This window comes from Cucurbita moschata, unplaced genomic scaffold (assembly GCF_002738365.1).
Source record: "Cucurbita moschata cultivar Rifu unplaced genomic scaffold, Cmos_1.0 Cmo_Scf00033, whole genome shotgun sequence".
Taxonomy (NCBI): Eukaryota; Viridiplantae; Streptophyta; class Magnoliopsida; order Cucurbitales; family Cucurbitaceae; genus Cucurbita; species Cucurbita moschata.
In genome coordinates this window covers 1,681,681-1,695,547 of record NW_019268549.1, presented here as the reverse complement: position 1 = coordinate 1,695,547, position 13,867 = coordinate 1,681,681, and the positions used below count along the sequence as shown (strand labels likewise).

Sequence of the window (13,867 nt, the reverse complement as noted above, 5' to 3'; positions counted from 1 at the left end):
TTTGAACCGGAGTCTTACTTAGACTATTTCATCTATTAATGAGTGAATATTTATTTGCGATTTAAACTTTGATAGAAAGTTACACATTGATTTTGATTGTAATCAATTGTCAAGTTAAGCATAACTCAACTAATTAGCGGTGATTAAATAGAAGAGATAGCTCTACTTATGCATTTTTATTATGTTAAAATAGCGGGGATAGCTTAGTTGGGAGAGCGTTAGACTGAAGATTTGAAGGTGTTATGCGTTTGATCCATGTTCACCGCAATGGTGTCGAGAGTCCTAACTTGACTGTGCAATCTAGGGAATGTATCATTTGTGAAATATTTCGTAATGATTTAAACTTTGTAGCGGGGATAACTCTACTTATGCATGTTTACATTAGCAAATAGTGGGGATAGCTCAGTTGGGAGAGCATCAAATTAAAGATCTAAAGGTCATGTGTTCGATCCATGTTCACTTCAGTAGTCTATAACGAGGCATAACTTGACTATGATGCATATTTGGATATAAGAAGTTTTATTCTCTTTTTTTCAATTTGAGTATTATTTGGATGGTTCTGAGTTACAATTGGTTATTGTTTAGTGATATATTACAAATCTATTGAAATAGGTTAGTTTCAAATTTAAATATGTTCATTAAATTTTTCATTATCATTTATTCCATAGAATTAAAAATAAAATAAAAAAACAAAAGCAAAGTCTTTACGAGAAGGTAGGAATTTCAACCGAGCATGACTTCAACTGAACATTCTCAATCGGCAGCTGATCCTCGGGAAAGTCACATCCACCGCTTTTCGCTGCCTTAGCCAGCGGAGCACATGGCGGCGGATCCACATCGCTACTAAATTCCTCAATGTTCGTACAGTTCCACTGCAACTTTTTAGGTGTCGCCGACAATCCAATGTTCGTACAGTTCTCCAGTTAAGTAGGGAAAGATCTCAAACCCTAATATTTACCTAGGGAAAGATCTCAAACCCTAATTTTTACTTAGCGAAAGATCTGAAACTCTAATTTTTACCTAGGGAAAGGTCTCCAACCCTAATTTTAACTAGAGAAAGATCTCAAACCCTAAGTTTTACCTAGGCAAAGATCTCAAACCCTAATATTTACCTAGGGAATGATCTGAAACCCTAATTTTTACCTAGGGAAAGATCTAAAACCCTAATTTTTTCCAAGGGAAAGATCTCAAACCCTAATTTTTACTTAGAGAAAGATCTCAAACCTTTATTTTTACCTAGGGAAAGATCTTAAACCCTAATTTTTACCAGGGGAAGATCTGAAACCCTAATTTTACCTAGGGAAAGATCTCGAACCCTCATATTTACCTAAGGAATGATCTCAAACCCTAATTTTTACCCGGGGAAATATCTGAAACCATAATTTTACGTAGGGAAAGATCTCAAACCCTCATATTTATGTAGGGAATGATCTCAAACCCTAATTTTTACCTAGGGAAAGATTTGAAACTCTAATTTTTACCTAGGGAAAGATCTCAAACCCTAATTTTACCTAGGGAAAGATCTTAAACCCTAAATTTTACATAGGGAAAGATCTTAAACCCTAATTTTACGTAGGGAAAGATCTCAAACCCTAGGTTTACCTAGAGAAAGATCTCAAACCCTAGGTTTACCTAGAGAAAGATCTCAAACCCTAGGTTTACCTAGAGAAAGATCTCAAACCCTAAGTATAACTCGGGAAAGATCTCAAACCCTAATTTTAATTTGGGAAAGATCTCAAACCCTAATTTTAACTTGGGAAAGATCTCAAACCCTAATTTTAAACTAGGGAAAGATCTCAAACCCTAATTTTATCTTGGGAAAGATTCCAAACCCTAATTTTTAACTAGGGAAAGATCTCAAACCCTAATATTTACCTCAGGAAAGATCTCAAACCCTAATTTTTACCTAGGGAAAGATCTGAAACTCTAATTTTTACCTAGGGAAAGATCTCAAACCCTAATTTTACCTAGGGAAAGATCTCAAACCCTAATTTAACCTAGGGAAAGATCTCAAAACCTAATTTTTACCTAGGGAAAGATATCAAACCCTAATTTTACCTAGGGAAAGATTTCAAAACCTAATTTTTAACTAAAGAAAGATCTCAAACCCTAATTTTTACCAAGGGAAAGATCTCAAACCCTAATTTTTACCCAGGGAAAGATCTAACACCTTAATTTTACCATAGGAAAGATCTCGAACCCTAAGTTTACCAAGGACAAGATCTCAAACCCTAAGTTTACCTAGGGAACGATCTGACACCCTAATTTTACCTAGGGCAAGGTCTGCAACCCTAATTTTAACTAGGGAAAGATCTCAACCCCTAATTTTTACCTAGGGAAAGATCTCAAAAACCCTAACTTTTACCTAGGCAAAGATCTCAAACCCTAATTTTTACATGGGGAAAGATCTGAAACCCTAATTTTTTGAAAGGGAAAGATCTTAAACCCTAATTTTTACCTGGAGAAAGATTTCAAACCCTAATTTTTACATAGGGAAAGATCTCAAACCCTAATTTTTACATAGGGAAAGATCTTAAACCCTAATTTTACTTGGGGAAAGATCTCAAACCCTAAGGTTACGTAGAGAATGACCTAAAACCCTAAGTTTAACTAGGGAAAGATCTCAAACCCTAATTTTACCTTGGAAAAGATCTCAAACTCTAATTTTTAACTAGGGAAAGATCTCAAACCCTAATATTTACGTAGGGAAAGATCTCAAACCCTATTATTTACCTATGGAAAGATTTGAAACCCTAATTTTTACCTAGCGAAAGATATGAAAACCTAATTTTTACCTAGGGAAAGATCTCAAACCCTAATTTTCACAAAGGGAAAGATCTCAAACCCTAATTTTTTCCGAGGGAAAGATCTCAAACCCTACTTTTACCTAGGGAAAGATCCCAAACCCCAACTTTTACCTAGGGAAAGATCTCAAACCCTAATTTTTTTTTTAAGGGGAAGATCTCGAACCCTAATTTTTACCCAGGGAAAGATCTCGAACCTTAAGTTTTTCTAGGGAAAGATCTCGAACCCTTAGTTTACCAAGGGCAAGATCTCAAACCCTAAGTTTACCTAGGGAAAGATTTTAAACCCAAATTTTTACAAGGGAAAGATCTCAAACCCTAATTTTACCTAGCGAAATATCTCGAAGCCTAATTTTTACCTAGGGAAAGATCTCTTACCCTAATTTTTTTGGAAGGGAAAGATCTCAAACCCTAATTTTGACAGGGGAAAGATCTGAAACCCTAATTTTACCTAGGGAAAGATCTCAAACCCTCATATTTACCTAGGGAAAGATCTTAAACCCTAATTTTTACCTAGGGAAAGATCTCAAACCCTAATTTTACTTTGGGAATGATCTCAAACGCTAATTTTACCTAGAGAAAGATCTCAAACCCTTATTTTGACCTAGGGAAAGATCTCAAATCCTAATTTTTACATAGGGAAAGATCTGAAACTCTAATTTTTACCTGGGGAAAGATCTCAAACCCTAATATTTACGTAGGGAAAGATCTCAAACCCTATTATTTACCTTGGGAAAGATCTGAAACCCTAATTTTTACCTAGCGAAAGATATGAAAACCTAATTTTTACCAAGGGAAAGATCTCAAACCCTAATTTTCACCAAGGGAAAGATCTCAAACCCTAATTTTTTCCGAGGGAAAGATCTCAAACCCTATTTTTACCTAGGGAAAAATCTCAAACCCCAACTTTTACCTAGGGAAAGATCTCAAACCCTAATTTTTTTAAGGGAAAGATCTTGAACCCTAATTTTTACCCCTCAAACCCTAAGTTTTTCTAGGGAAAGATCTCGAACCCTAAGTTTACCAAGGGCAAGATCTCAAACCCTAAGTTTACCTAGGGAAAGATTTCAAACTAGGGATAGATCTCAAACCCTAATTTTACCTAGGGAAATATCTCAAACCCTAATTTTTACTTAGGGAGAGATCTCTTACCCTAATTTTTTGAAATGGAAAGATCTCAAACCTTAATTTTTACGGGGGAAAGATCTGAAACCCTAATTTTACCTAGGGAAAGATCTCGAACTCTCATATTTACCTAGGGAAAGATGTCAAACCCTAATATTTACCTAGGAAAAGATCCCAAACCCTAATTTTTACCTAGGGAAAGATCTCAAACCCTAATTTTTTCCGAGGGAAAGACCTCAAACCCTATTTTTACCTTGGGAAAGATCTCAAACCCTAATTTTTTTTTAAGGGGAAGATCTCGAACCCTAATTTTTACCAAGAGGGAAAGATCTCGAACCCTAAGTTTTTCTAGGGAAAGATCTCAAACCCTAAGTTTACCAAGGGCAAGATCTCAAACCCTAAGTTTACCTAGGGAAAGATTTCAAAACCAAATTTTTACCTAGGGAAAGATCTCAAACCCTAAGTTTACCAAGTGAAAGATTTCAAAACCAAATTTTTACCTAGGGAAAGATCTCAAACCCGAATATTCCCTAGGGAAATATCTCAAACCCTAATTTTTACCTAGGGAAAGATCTCTTACCCTAATTTTTTGAAAGGGAAAGATCTCAAACCCTAATTTTTACAGGGGAAAGATCTGAAACCCTAATTCTACCTAGGGAAAGATCTCGAACCTCATATTTACCTAGGGAAAGATCTCAAACCCTAATTTTTACCTAGGGAAAGATCTAACACCCTAATTTTACCTTGGGAAATATCTCGAACCCTAAGTTTACCAAGGACAAGATCTCAAACCCTAAGTTCACCTAGGGAACGATCTGACACCCTAATTTTTACATAGGGAAAGATATGACACCCTAATTTTACCTAGGGAAAGGTCTGCAACCCTAATTTTAACTAGGGAAAGATCTCAACCCCTAATTTTTACGTAGGGAAAGATCTCAAAACCATAACTTTTACCTAGGGAAAGATCTCAAACCCTAATTTTTACATAGGGAAGGATCTGAAACCCTAATTTTTACCTAGGGAAAGATCTCAAACCCGAATTTTTACCTACGGAACGATCGAAAACCCTAATTTTTTGAAAGGGAGAGATCTCAAACCCTAATTTTTTCCAGGGAAAAATCTAACACCCTAATATTTACCTAGGGAAAGATCTTAAACCCTAATTTTTACCTGGGGAAAGATCTCAAACCCTAATTTTTACCTAGGGAAAGATCTCAAACCCTAATTTTACTTGGGGAAAGATCTCAAACCCTAAAGTTACCAAGAGAAAGATCTCAAACCCTAAGTTTAACTTGGGAAAGATCTCAAACCCTAATTTTACTTTGAAAAACATCTCAAACCCTAATTTTTAACTAGGGAAAGATCTCAAACCCTAATTTTACCTTGGGAAAGATCTCAAACCCTAATTTTTAACTAGGGAAAGATCTCAAACCCTAAAATTTACGTAGGGAAAGATCTGAAACCCTATTATTTACCTTGGGAAAGATCTGAAACCATAATTTTTACCTAGCGAAAGATATGAAAACCTAATTTTTACTTAGGGAAAGATATCAAACCTTAATTTTTACCTAAGGAAAGATCTTAAACCCTAATTTTACATAGGGAAAGATTTCAAAACCTAATTTTTACCTAGAGAAAGATCTCAAACCCTTATTTTTACCTAGGGCAAGATATCAAACCCTAATTTTTACCCCGGGAAAGATCTAACACCCTAATTTTACCTTGGGAAAGATCTCGAACCCTAAGTTTACCAAGGAAAATATCTCAAACCCTAAGTTTACCCTAGGGAACGATCTGACACCCAAATTTTTACATAGGGAAAGATATGACACCCTAATTTTACCTAGCGAAAGGTCTGCAACCCTAATTTTAACTAGGGAAAGATCTGAAACCCTAATTTTTACATAGGGAAAGATCTCAAACCCTAATTTTTACAGGGGAAAGATCTGAAACCCTAATTTTACCTAGGGATAGATCTCGAACCCTCATATTTACCTAGGGAAAGATCTCAAACACTAATTTTTACCTAGGGAAAGATCTCAAACCCTAATTTTACTTTGGGAAAGATCTCAAACCCTAATTTTACCTAGGGAATGATCTCAAACCCTAATATTTTTACATAGGGAAAGATCTCAAACCCTAATTTTTACGGGGGAAAGATCTGAAACCCTAATTTTACCTAGGGAAAGATCTCGAACCCTCATATTTACCTAGGGAAAGATCTCAAACCCTAATTTTTACCTAGGGAAAGATCTCAACCCATAATTTTACCTAGGGAAAGATCTCAAACCCTAATTTTACCTAGGGAAAGATCTCAAACCCTAATATTTACCTAGGGAAAGATCTCAAACCTTAATTTTTACCTAGGGAAAGATCTGAAACTCTAATTTTTACCTAGGGAAAGATCTCAAACCCTAATTTTTGCCTAGGGAAAGATCTCAAACCCTAATTTTACCTAGGGAAAGTTCTCAAACCTTAATTTTACATAGGGAAAGATTTCAAAACCTAATTTTTACCTAGGGAAAGATATCAAACCCTAATTTTTACATAGGGAAAGATCTTAAACCCTAATTTTACATAGGGAAAGATTTCAAAACCTAATTTTTACCTAGGGAAAAATCTCAAACCCTAATTTTACCTTGGGAAAGATCTCAAACCCTAATTTTTAACTAGGGAAAGATCTCAAACCCTAATATTTACGTAGGGAAAGATCTCAAACCCTATTATTTACCTTGGGAAAGATCTGAAACCATAATTTTTACCTAGCGAAAGATATGAAAACCTAATTTTTACCTAGGGAAAGATATCAAACCCTAATTTTTACCTAGGGAAAGATCTTAAACCCTAATTTTACATAGGGAAAGATTTCAAAACCTAATTTTTACCTAGAGAAAGATCTCAAACCCTTATTTTTACCTAGGGAAAGATATCAAACCCTAATTTTTACCTTGGGAAAGATCTAACACCCTAATTTTACATTGGGAAAGATCTCGAACCCTAAGTTTACCAAGGACAAGATCTCAAACCCTAAGTTTACCTAGGGAACAATCTGACACCCTAATTTTTACATAGGGAAAGATATGACACCCTAATTTTACCTAGGGAAAGGTCTGCAACCCTAATTTTAACTAGGGAAAGATCTCAATCCCTAATTTTTACCTAGGGAAAGATCTCAAAACCCAAACTTTTACCTAGGGAAAGATCTCAAACCCTAATTTTTACATAGGGAAAGATCTGAAACCCTAATTTTTTAAAAGGGAAAGATCTCAAACCCTAATTTTTACCTAGGGAGAGATCTCAAACCCTAATTTTTCCCAGGGAAAGATCTAACACCCTAATATTTTCCTAGGGAAAGATCTTAAACCCTAATTTTTACCTATGGAAAGATCTGAAATACTAATTTTTACCTGGGGAAAGATCTCAAACCCTAATTTTTACATAGGGAAAGATCTTAAACCCTAATTTTACTTGGGGAAAGATCTCAAACCCTAATGTTACCTAGAGAAAGATCTCAAACCCTAATTTTACCATGGAAAAGATCTCAAACCCTAATTTTACCTTGGGAAAGATCTCAAACCCTAATTTTTAACTAGGGAAAAATCTCAAACCCTAATATTTACGTAGGGTAAGATCTCAAACCCTATTACCTTGGGAAAGATCTGAAACCCTAATTTTTACCTAGCGAAAGATATGAAAACCTAATTTTTACCTATGGAAAGATCTCAAACCCTAATTTTCACCAAGGGAAAGATCTCAAACCCTAATTTTTTCCGAGGGAAAGATCTCAAACCCTATTTTTACCTAGGGAAAGATCTCAAACCCCAACTTTTACCTAGGGAAAGATCTCGAACCCTAATTTTTTTTTAAGGGGAAGATCTCGAACCCTAATTTTTACCCAGGGAAATTTCTCGAACCCTAAGTTTACCAAGGGCAAGATCTCAAACCCTAAGTTTACCTAGGGAAAGATCTCAAACCCTAATTTTTACCTAGGGAAAGATCTCAAACCCTAATTTTTTGAAAGGGAAAGATCTCAAACCCTAATTTTTACAGGGGAAAGATCTGAAACCCTAATTTTACCTAGGGAAAGATCTCGAACCCTCATATTTACCTAGGGAAAGACCTCAAACCCTAATTTTTACCTAGGGAAATATCTTAAACCTTAATTTTTACCTTGGAAAAGATCTCAAACCCTAATTTTACCTAGGGAAAGATCTCAAACCCCAACTTTTACCTTGGGAAAGGTCTCAAACCCTAATTTTTTTTCAGGGAAAGATCTCGAACCCTAAGTTTTTCTAGGGAAAGATCTCGAACCCTAAGTTTACCAAGGGCTAGATCTCAAACCCTAAGTTTATCTAGGGAAAGATTTCAAACCCAAATTTTTACCTATGGAAAGATCTCAAACCCTAATTTTACCTAGGGAAAGATCTCAAACCCTAATTTTTACCTAGAGAAAGATCTCTTACCCTAATTTTACCTAGGGAAAGATCTCGAACCCTCATATTTACCTAGGGAAAGATCTCAAACCCTAATTTTTACGTAGGGAAATATCTTAAACCCTAATTTTTACCTAGGGGAAGATCTCAAACCCTAATTTTACATAGAGAAAGATCTCAAACCCTAATTTTACCTAGGAAAAGATTTCAAAACCTAATTTTTACCTAGGGAAAAATATCAAACCCTAATTTTTACCTAGGGAAAGATCTAACCCTAAGTTTACCTAGGGAATGATCTGAAACCCTAATTTTACCTAGGGATGATTCAATCTCTTTTTGTTCATGTTTTTCTTGGTTACATTTTCAAATCACCACTCCCAAAGGTGTTAGGTTTATAACAAAAAAATACTCGATAGGTCAAACCCGGGATGCAAGAATTTTAGCTTCTTTATCGATAAAAAGTGTGAAATGGCTAGTCAGATTAAAACTTCCGGTCAGCCATTTTCCCGGCGGCACGACCAATTGAGCTCCGCCATCTGCCGCCATTGTGCTTAGATGTTCAATCGCTTTTCGAAACGCGTGAGTATTTGAAGTTACTCCGTCGCCGACGCCGCCAAACTCCGTTAACAACGCTGAGTGTTTCCGACAATTGATCGCCTGAAATTCCAGGGAGTTCGAACTTAGACGCGGATTCATAGCGTCCACGGTGGCTAAGCTCACCAATGCCAGTACGATCACGACAGAGATTCTCGCTGCTGTAACCTTCCGAAAAAAATCAAAGATGATTCAATCTCTTTTTGTTCATCTTTTTGTTGGTTACATTTTCGAATTTTATCGAGAATAGTGAGGATCCACAGGAAATTATCTTTAATACTCTAGTTCCATTGCGAGGATATTTAAACATAGTCGAAGGGTTATGAATAATTTTTTTAGCCCTATTATTAGAGATTACAAACCTATTATGGAAGTAATCACCCTACATGACCCTTGAAAGTGCGCCGTGGGTTTGCAAATCAGTTAAAATGAGCTAAAAGCCACCACAAAATTCAACAACCTATCTATTTTATCAGTTCTAGCCAAAGCTTCCTTAATTTTTCTAGCCATTCTTCGTTGTTCGAGAACAATTGATACTCTCATTCAAATTTTTTTAATTAGTTTAAGTTCACCCCCATCCATTTGAATTAGACCAAAAACTCACTTAATTTCTAGAAACGAAAGGAATAAAAAAATAGGCTCTCTATCGAAACGACAATATACTTATTATTTACTATTTGTGATATTGTATATTTACATGTATTCTCGTGAATTTCACACCATTTTTCTCTATACATTCACGAGTCATCAGTTACTCCCATGCTACAACCTTACTTGAAAATCATTTGAAAATAGGGTAAGTACGAAAAAACTCATTAACTCCCCTAGTGTGGTTAGACAAGCAAACCATCGTATAGTTTCATCAATCAAAATGAAGGGACCTTGGTGGTTGATTACTCATAACACATAGCATGTAATCTACTCACCTAGAATAGCTTTCAGCATCCAATGCTTAGTGACCAATAGTGGTTGGCTACACTATACACACAACGTGTAACCCTTACCACGTTTATAAATTTCATCAATCACCCATGTGACCGATGGTGGCTGGTTACTCGATACACAAAGGGTGCAACCCTTATCGCATTTATTTCATTCAAAAATCATAACATGCACAAATGCGATACCAAAATAATTATTTTCGTAATCAATAGGCATGACAACAAACAACAACATCCATATAATAACAATCAATCTAAGCCCACAAGACATAACAACTCTAAACTTCGTTGGGCTTTATCACTTACCGTTCTCTTATAGTGGGGATAGCTCAGTTGGGAGAGCGTTAGACTAAAGATCTAAAGGTCACGTGTTTGATTCACGTTCACCGCATTTGAACCGGAGTCTTAATTAGACTATTTCATCTATTAATGAGTGAATATTTATTTGCGATTTAAACTTTGATAGAAAGTTACACATATTGATTTTGATTGTAATCAATTGTCAAGTTAAGCATAACTCAACTAATTAGCGGTGATTAAATAGAAGAGATAGCTCTACTTATGCATTTTTATTATGTTAAAATAGCGGGGATAGCTTAGTTGGGAGAGCGTTAGACTGAAGATTTGAAGGTGTTATGCGTTTGATCCATGTTCACCGCAATGGTGTCGAGAGTCCTAACTTGACTGTGCAATCTAGGGAATGTTTCATTTGTGAAATATTTCGTAATGATTTAAACTTTGTAGCGGGGATAACTCTACTTATGCATTTTTACATTAGCAAATAGCGGGGATAGCTCAGTTGGGAGAGCGTCAGATTGAAGATCTGAAGGTCACGTGTTCGATCCATGTTCACCGCAGTGGTCTATAAAGAGTCATAACTTCACTATGATACGAAATAAGGTGTCTTAATCATACCATATAAAAACTTCATGGTGGATCCATACGTATCTTAGATATAAGAAGGTTTTATTCTCTTTTTTTCAATTTTAGAGTATTATTTGGATGGTTTTGAGTTACCATGGGTTATTGTTTAGTGATATATTACAAATCTAGTTGAAATAGGTTAGTTTCAAATTTAAAAACTTCTCGTTTTATCTATGTGTTCATTAAATTTTTCATTATCATTTATTCCATAGAATTAAAAAAAAAACAAAAACAAAAACAAAGTCTTTACGAGAAGGTAGGAATTTCAACCAAGCATGACTTCAACTGAACATTCTCAATCGGCAGCTGATCCTCGGGAAAGTCACATCCACCGCTTTTCGCTGCCTTAGCCAGCGGAGCACATGGCGGCGGATCCACATCACTACAAAATCCCTCAATGTTCGTACAGTTCCACTGCAACTTTTTAGGCGTCGCCGACAATCCAATCTTCACATTTGAAACACAAATATCCGTGAATGGATCTCCTGAAATCCCTGCTAAATTTGCCGACATATTAACATTCTCGGCCACCACGTCTCTGTAATTAATGTTCTTAATCAATGGCAATGCTGAGGGATCGAACTTGTCATCCGCATGCGATTTGTAGTCTCCAGTTATCCAGAAGACGTATTTCATCGTGGATAGAAACATTCTTCGGACGAAAATGTCCTTGACGAAACCGCCTCGTCCGCGAGCGGTTTTGATTCTGACGGCAGACTGTGTGTTGATTGCTGTAACATTTTCGATCCTGACGTTGCGGATTCCGCCGGACATTTCGCTGCCAAGGGCAATACCTGCAGAATCTGGTGAGATGCAAGTGAGGCGGCGAATGACGAGGTCCTCGGTCGGCATTCCGAACTTGATACCGTATTGGTCCCATCCGCTCTTGATGGCGATGCAATCGTCACCGGAGACAATGTAGCAGTCTTCGAATCGAGTGTTGGAACAAGAATCTGATAAATTGAATGGGGAATTAGGGAGATGGATTGAGGAAGGAAAGAACCCTAAGGTTTTAAAGGAGAAGAAGAAGGGAACCTGGATTGATTCCGTCGGTGTTGGGTACGGTGACTGGAGCCAAGATGGTGAGCCCTAGGATAATCACATTTCTGCATTTTCACCCATATTATGATATATAATTAAAATTCTTTTTGGTCGGGAGGAATTTGAATGGTATACTTTTTTCGAAGCATAATCCTAAAATACAAGGATAATGGGACGGAAGCGAAATAGCCAAACCTGCTATAAATCGGATGGACGAACCAAGAAGGTGAGTTGATCAAAGTGAGATTCGAGATCTGGATTTGATCAGAGTACATGATCTCGATCACATATGGCCGTGTTACCTTGAGCTCCCCTTTCTTAAACTTTTCCCACCAAGAAGATCCCTGCCCGTCGATTGTACCGTTGTTACCTACACCATGTCACCAACCCAACTTTATTTTTATTTTCTATAAATGTTCTTTTTATGTTTTCAGTTACCTTAGTTCTTTTTTATTTAATTCTGATAGCAGGGAAGCCTGTTATAATTTTGCAATCCATTTAAAAAAAATTAGAATGTTAAAAGGTAAGAAAAAATAATCACCCGTGATAACCACATCCGTGAGATTAGTTTCAAAGATGAGGCTGCTGTACCGTCCACCAGGAGCATCTCTTCCCCTCCCATAAGATGGGAGAACTTTCACCGGTGGCCATTCTGATTCATTCTGCACCGTTAAATTAAATTATGAGGAACAAATCTAACTCATTTATTTTGGATTAAAGATTAAAATTCAAATCACCACTTCCAAAGGTGTTAGGTTTATAAAAATAAAATACTCGATAGGTCGAACCTGGGATGCAAGAATTTTAGCTTCTTTATCGATAAAAAGTGTGAAATGGCTAGTCAGATTAAAACTTCCGGTCAGCCATTTTCCCGACGGCACGACCAATTGAGCTCCGCCATCTGCCGCCATTGTGCTGAGATGTTCGATCGCTTTTCGGAACGCGTGAGTATTTGAAGTTATTCCGTCGCCGACGCCGCCAAACTCCGTTAACAACGCTGAGTGTTTCCGACAATTGATCGCCTGAAATTCCAGGGAGTTCGAACTTAGACGCGGATTCATAGCGTCCACGGTGGCTAAGCTCACCAATGCCAGTACGATCATGACCGAGATTCTCGCTGCTGTAACCTACCGAAAAAAAAATCAAAGATGATTCAATCTCTTTTTGTTTATCTTTTTGTTGGTTACATTTTCGAATTTTATCGAGAATAGTCAGGATCCACGGGAAAAAAAGTTCTTCAATAAACCATTCGGGGTTTTGAACAAAAACCCACAATCATTTGAAGTGATTACAGACAAAAACCAATGAAAGTAGAAGAACAAGCCAAGCCCACAAGATCAATGGAAAGAAAACAAAGAAAAAGAAAATGAAATTGAAAGAGAAAGAAGAAGAAACATTACATTGAGTTTTGTGGGTTTTGGAGGAAGATCCATGATGAATTTTGTTTGTGAGTTTATGATTTTTAGATTGGGGGACAAAGGATTTTATAGGATAATTTAGGAATCAAAAATAGGAAAGGGATTTATTACTATTATTGTTATTATTTCAAGGGTTAAATTTTGGGTCGTAAATGAAATGGTTGGATTTACCTAGAATATTAGCACAACCAGACTGTTTAGAAAAATATAACGGGTAGTGAGAACTTTTTATGTGTATTAGAGTGTTAAAATAGTTACTTCAAGAAGCACGTCATCTAAATGGGTATTTAAAAACAAATTATCAATTAATTTTTATTAAATTACTCGAACAACTCGAATCAACCGCAAGGTGAATATTTTAATATTAGATTAGGCGAATTCATTATTTGATAAGGATTTATTGGATTGAAAAAGTTTACCATCTAATAAATTAATTTAGGTCTAAAACATGTTGAATCCAAAGTAATTATTTGTTTAGTTTTAAATGATGTTTCTTTTAATCCGATCATATATTTTTTCACTAATTGCAGCACATGAGTTGAGTTGAATATATGCTCAAATCTCTTCAAACATGGTAAGTATAA

General features: G+C 36.2%; 1 protein-coding gene and 2 non-coding genes across 3 annotated transcripts; 2 read left to right on the top strand and 1 right to left on the bottom strand.

Annotated features, from left to right (window-relative positions):
* The first annotated feature begins 10,218 nt into the window (after positions 1–10,218).
* Positions 10,219–10,291, top strand: TRNAF-AAA. Its single transcript has one exon. It is a non-coding gene; the product is annotated as a tRNA-Phe (tRNA).
* Positions 10,292–10,684: 393 nt separating this feature from the next.
* On the top strand, positions 10,685–10,757 carry TRNAF-GAA. The gene has a single exon. It is a non-coding gene; the product is annotated as a tRNA-Phe (tRNA).
* Positions 10,758–11,070: 313 nt separating this feature from the next.
* On the bottom strand, positions 11,071–13,299 carry LOC111430246 (probable polygalacturonase). Its single transcript, XM_023066412.1, has 6 exons — positions 13,266–13,299; positions 12,654–12,992; positions 12,407–12,527; positions 12,061–12,235; positions 11,860–11,930; positions 11,071–11,777 (listed from the first exon to the last, which is right to left on the bottom strand). Exons 1-6 carry the CDS (start codon positions 13,296–13,298, stop codon positions 11,071–11,073), a joined length of 1,446 nt encoding a protein of 481 aa, XP_022922180.1. The 5' UTR covers position 13,299.
* Positions 13,300–13,867: the final 568 nt, after the last annotated feature.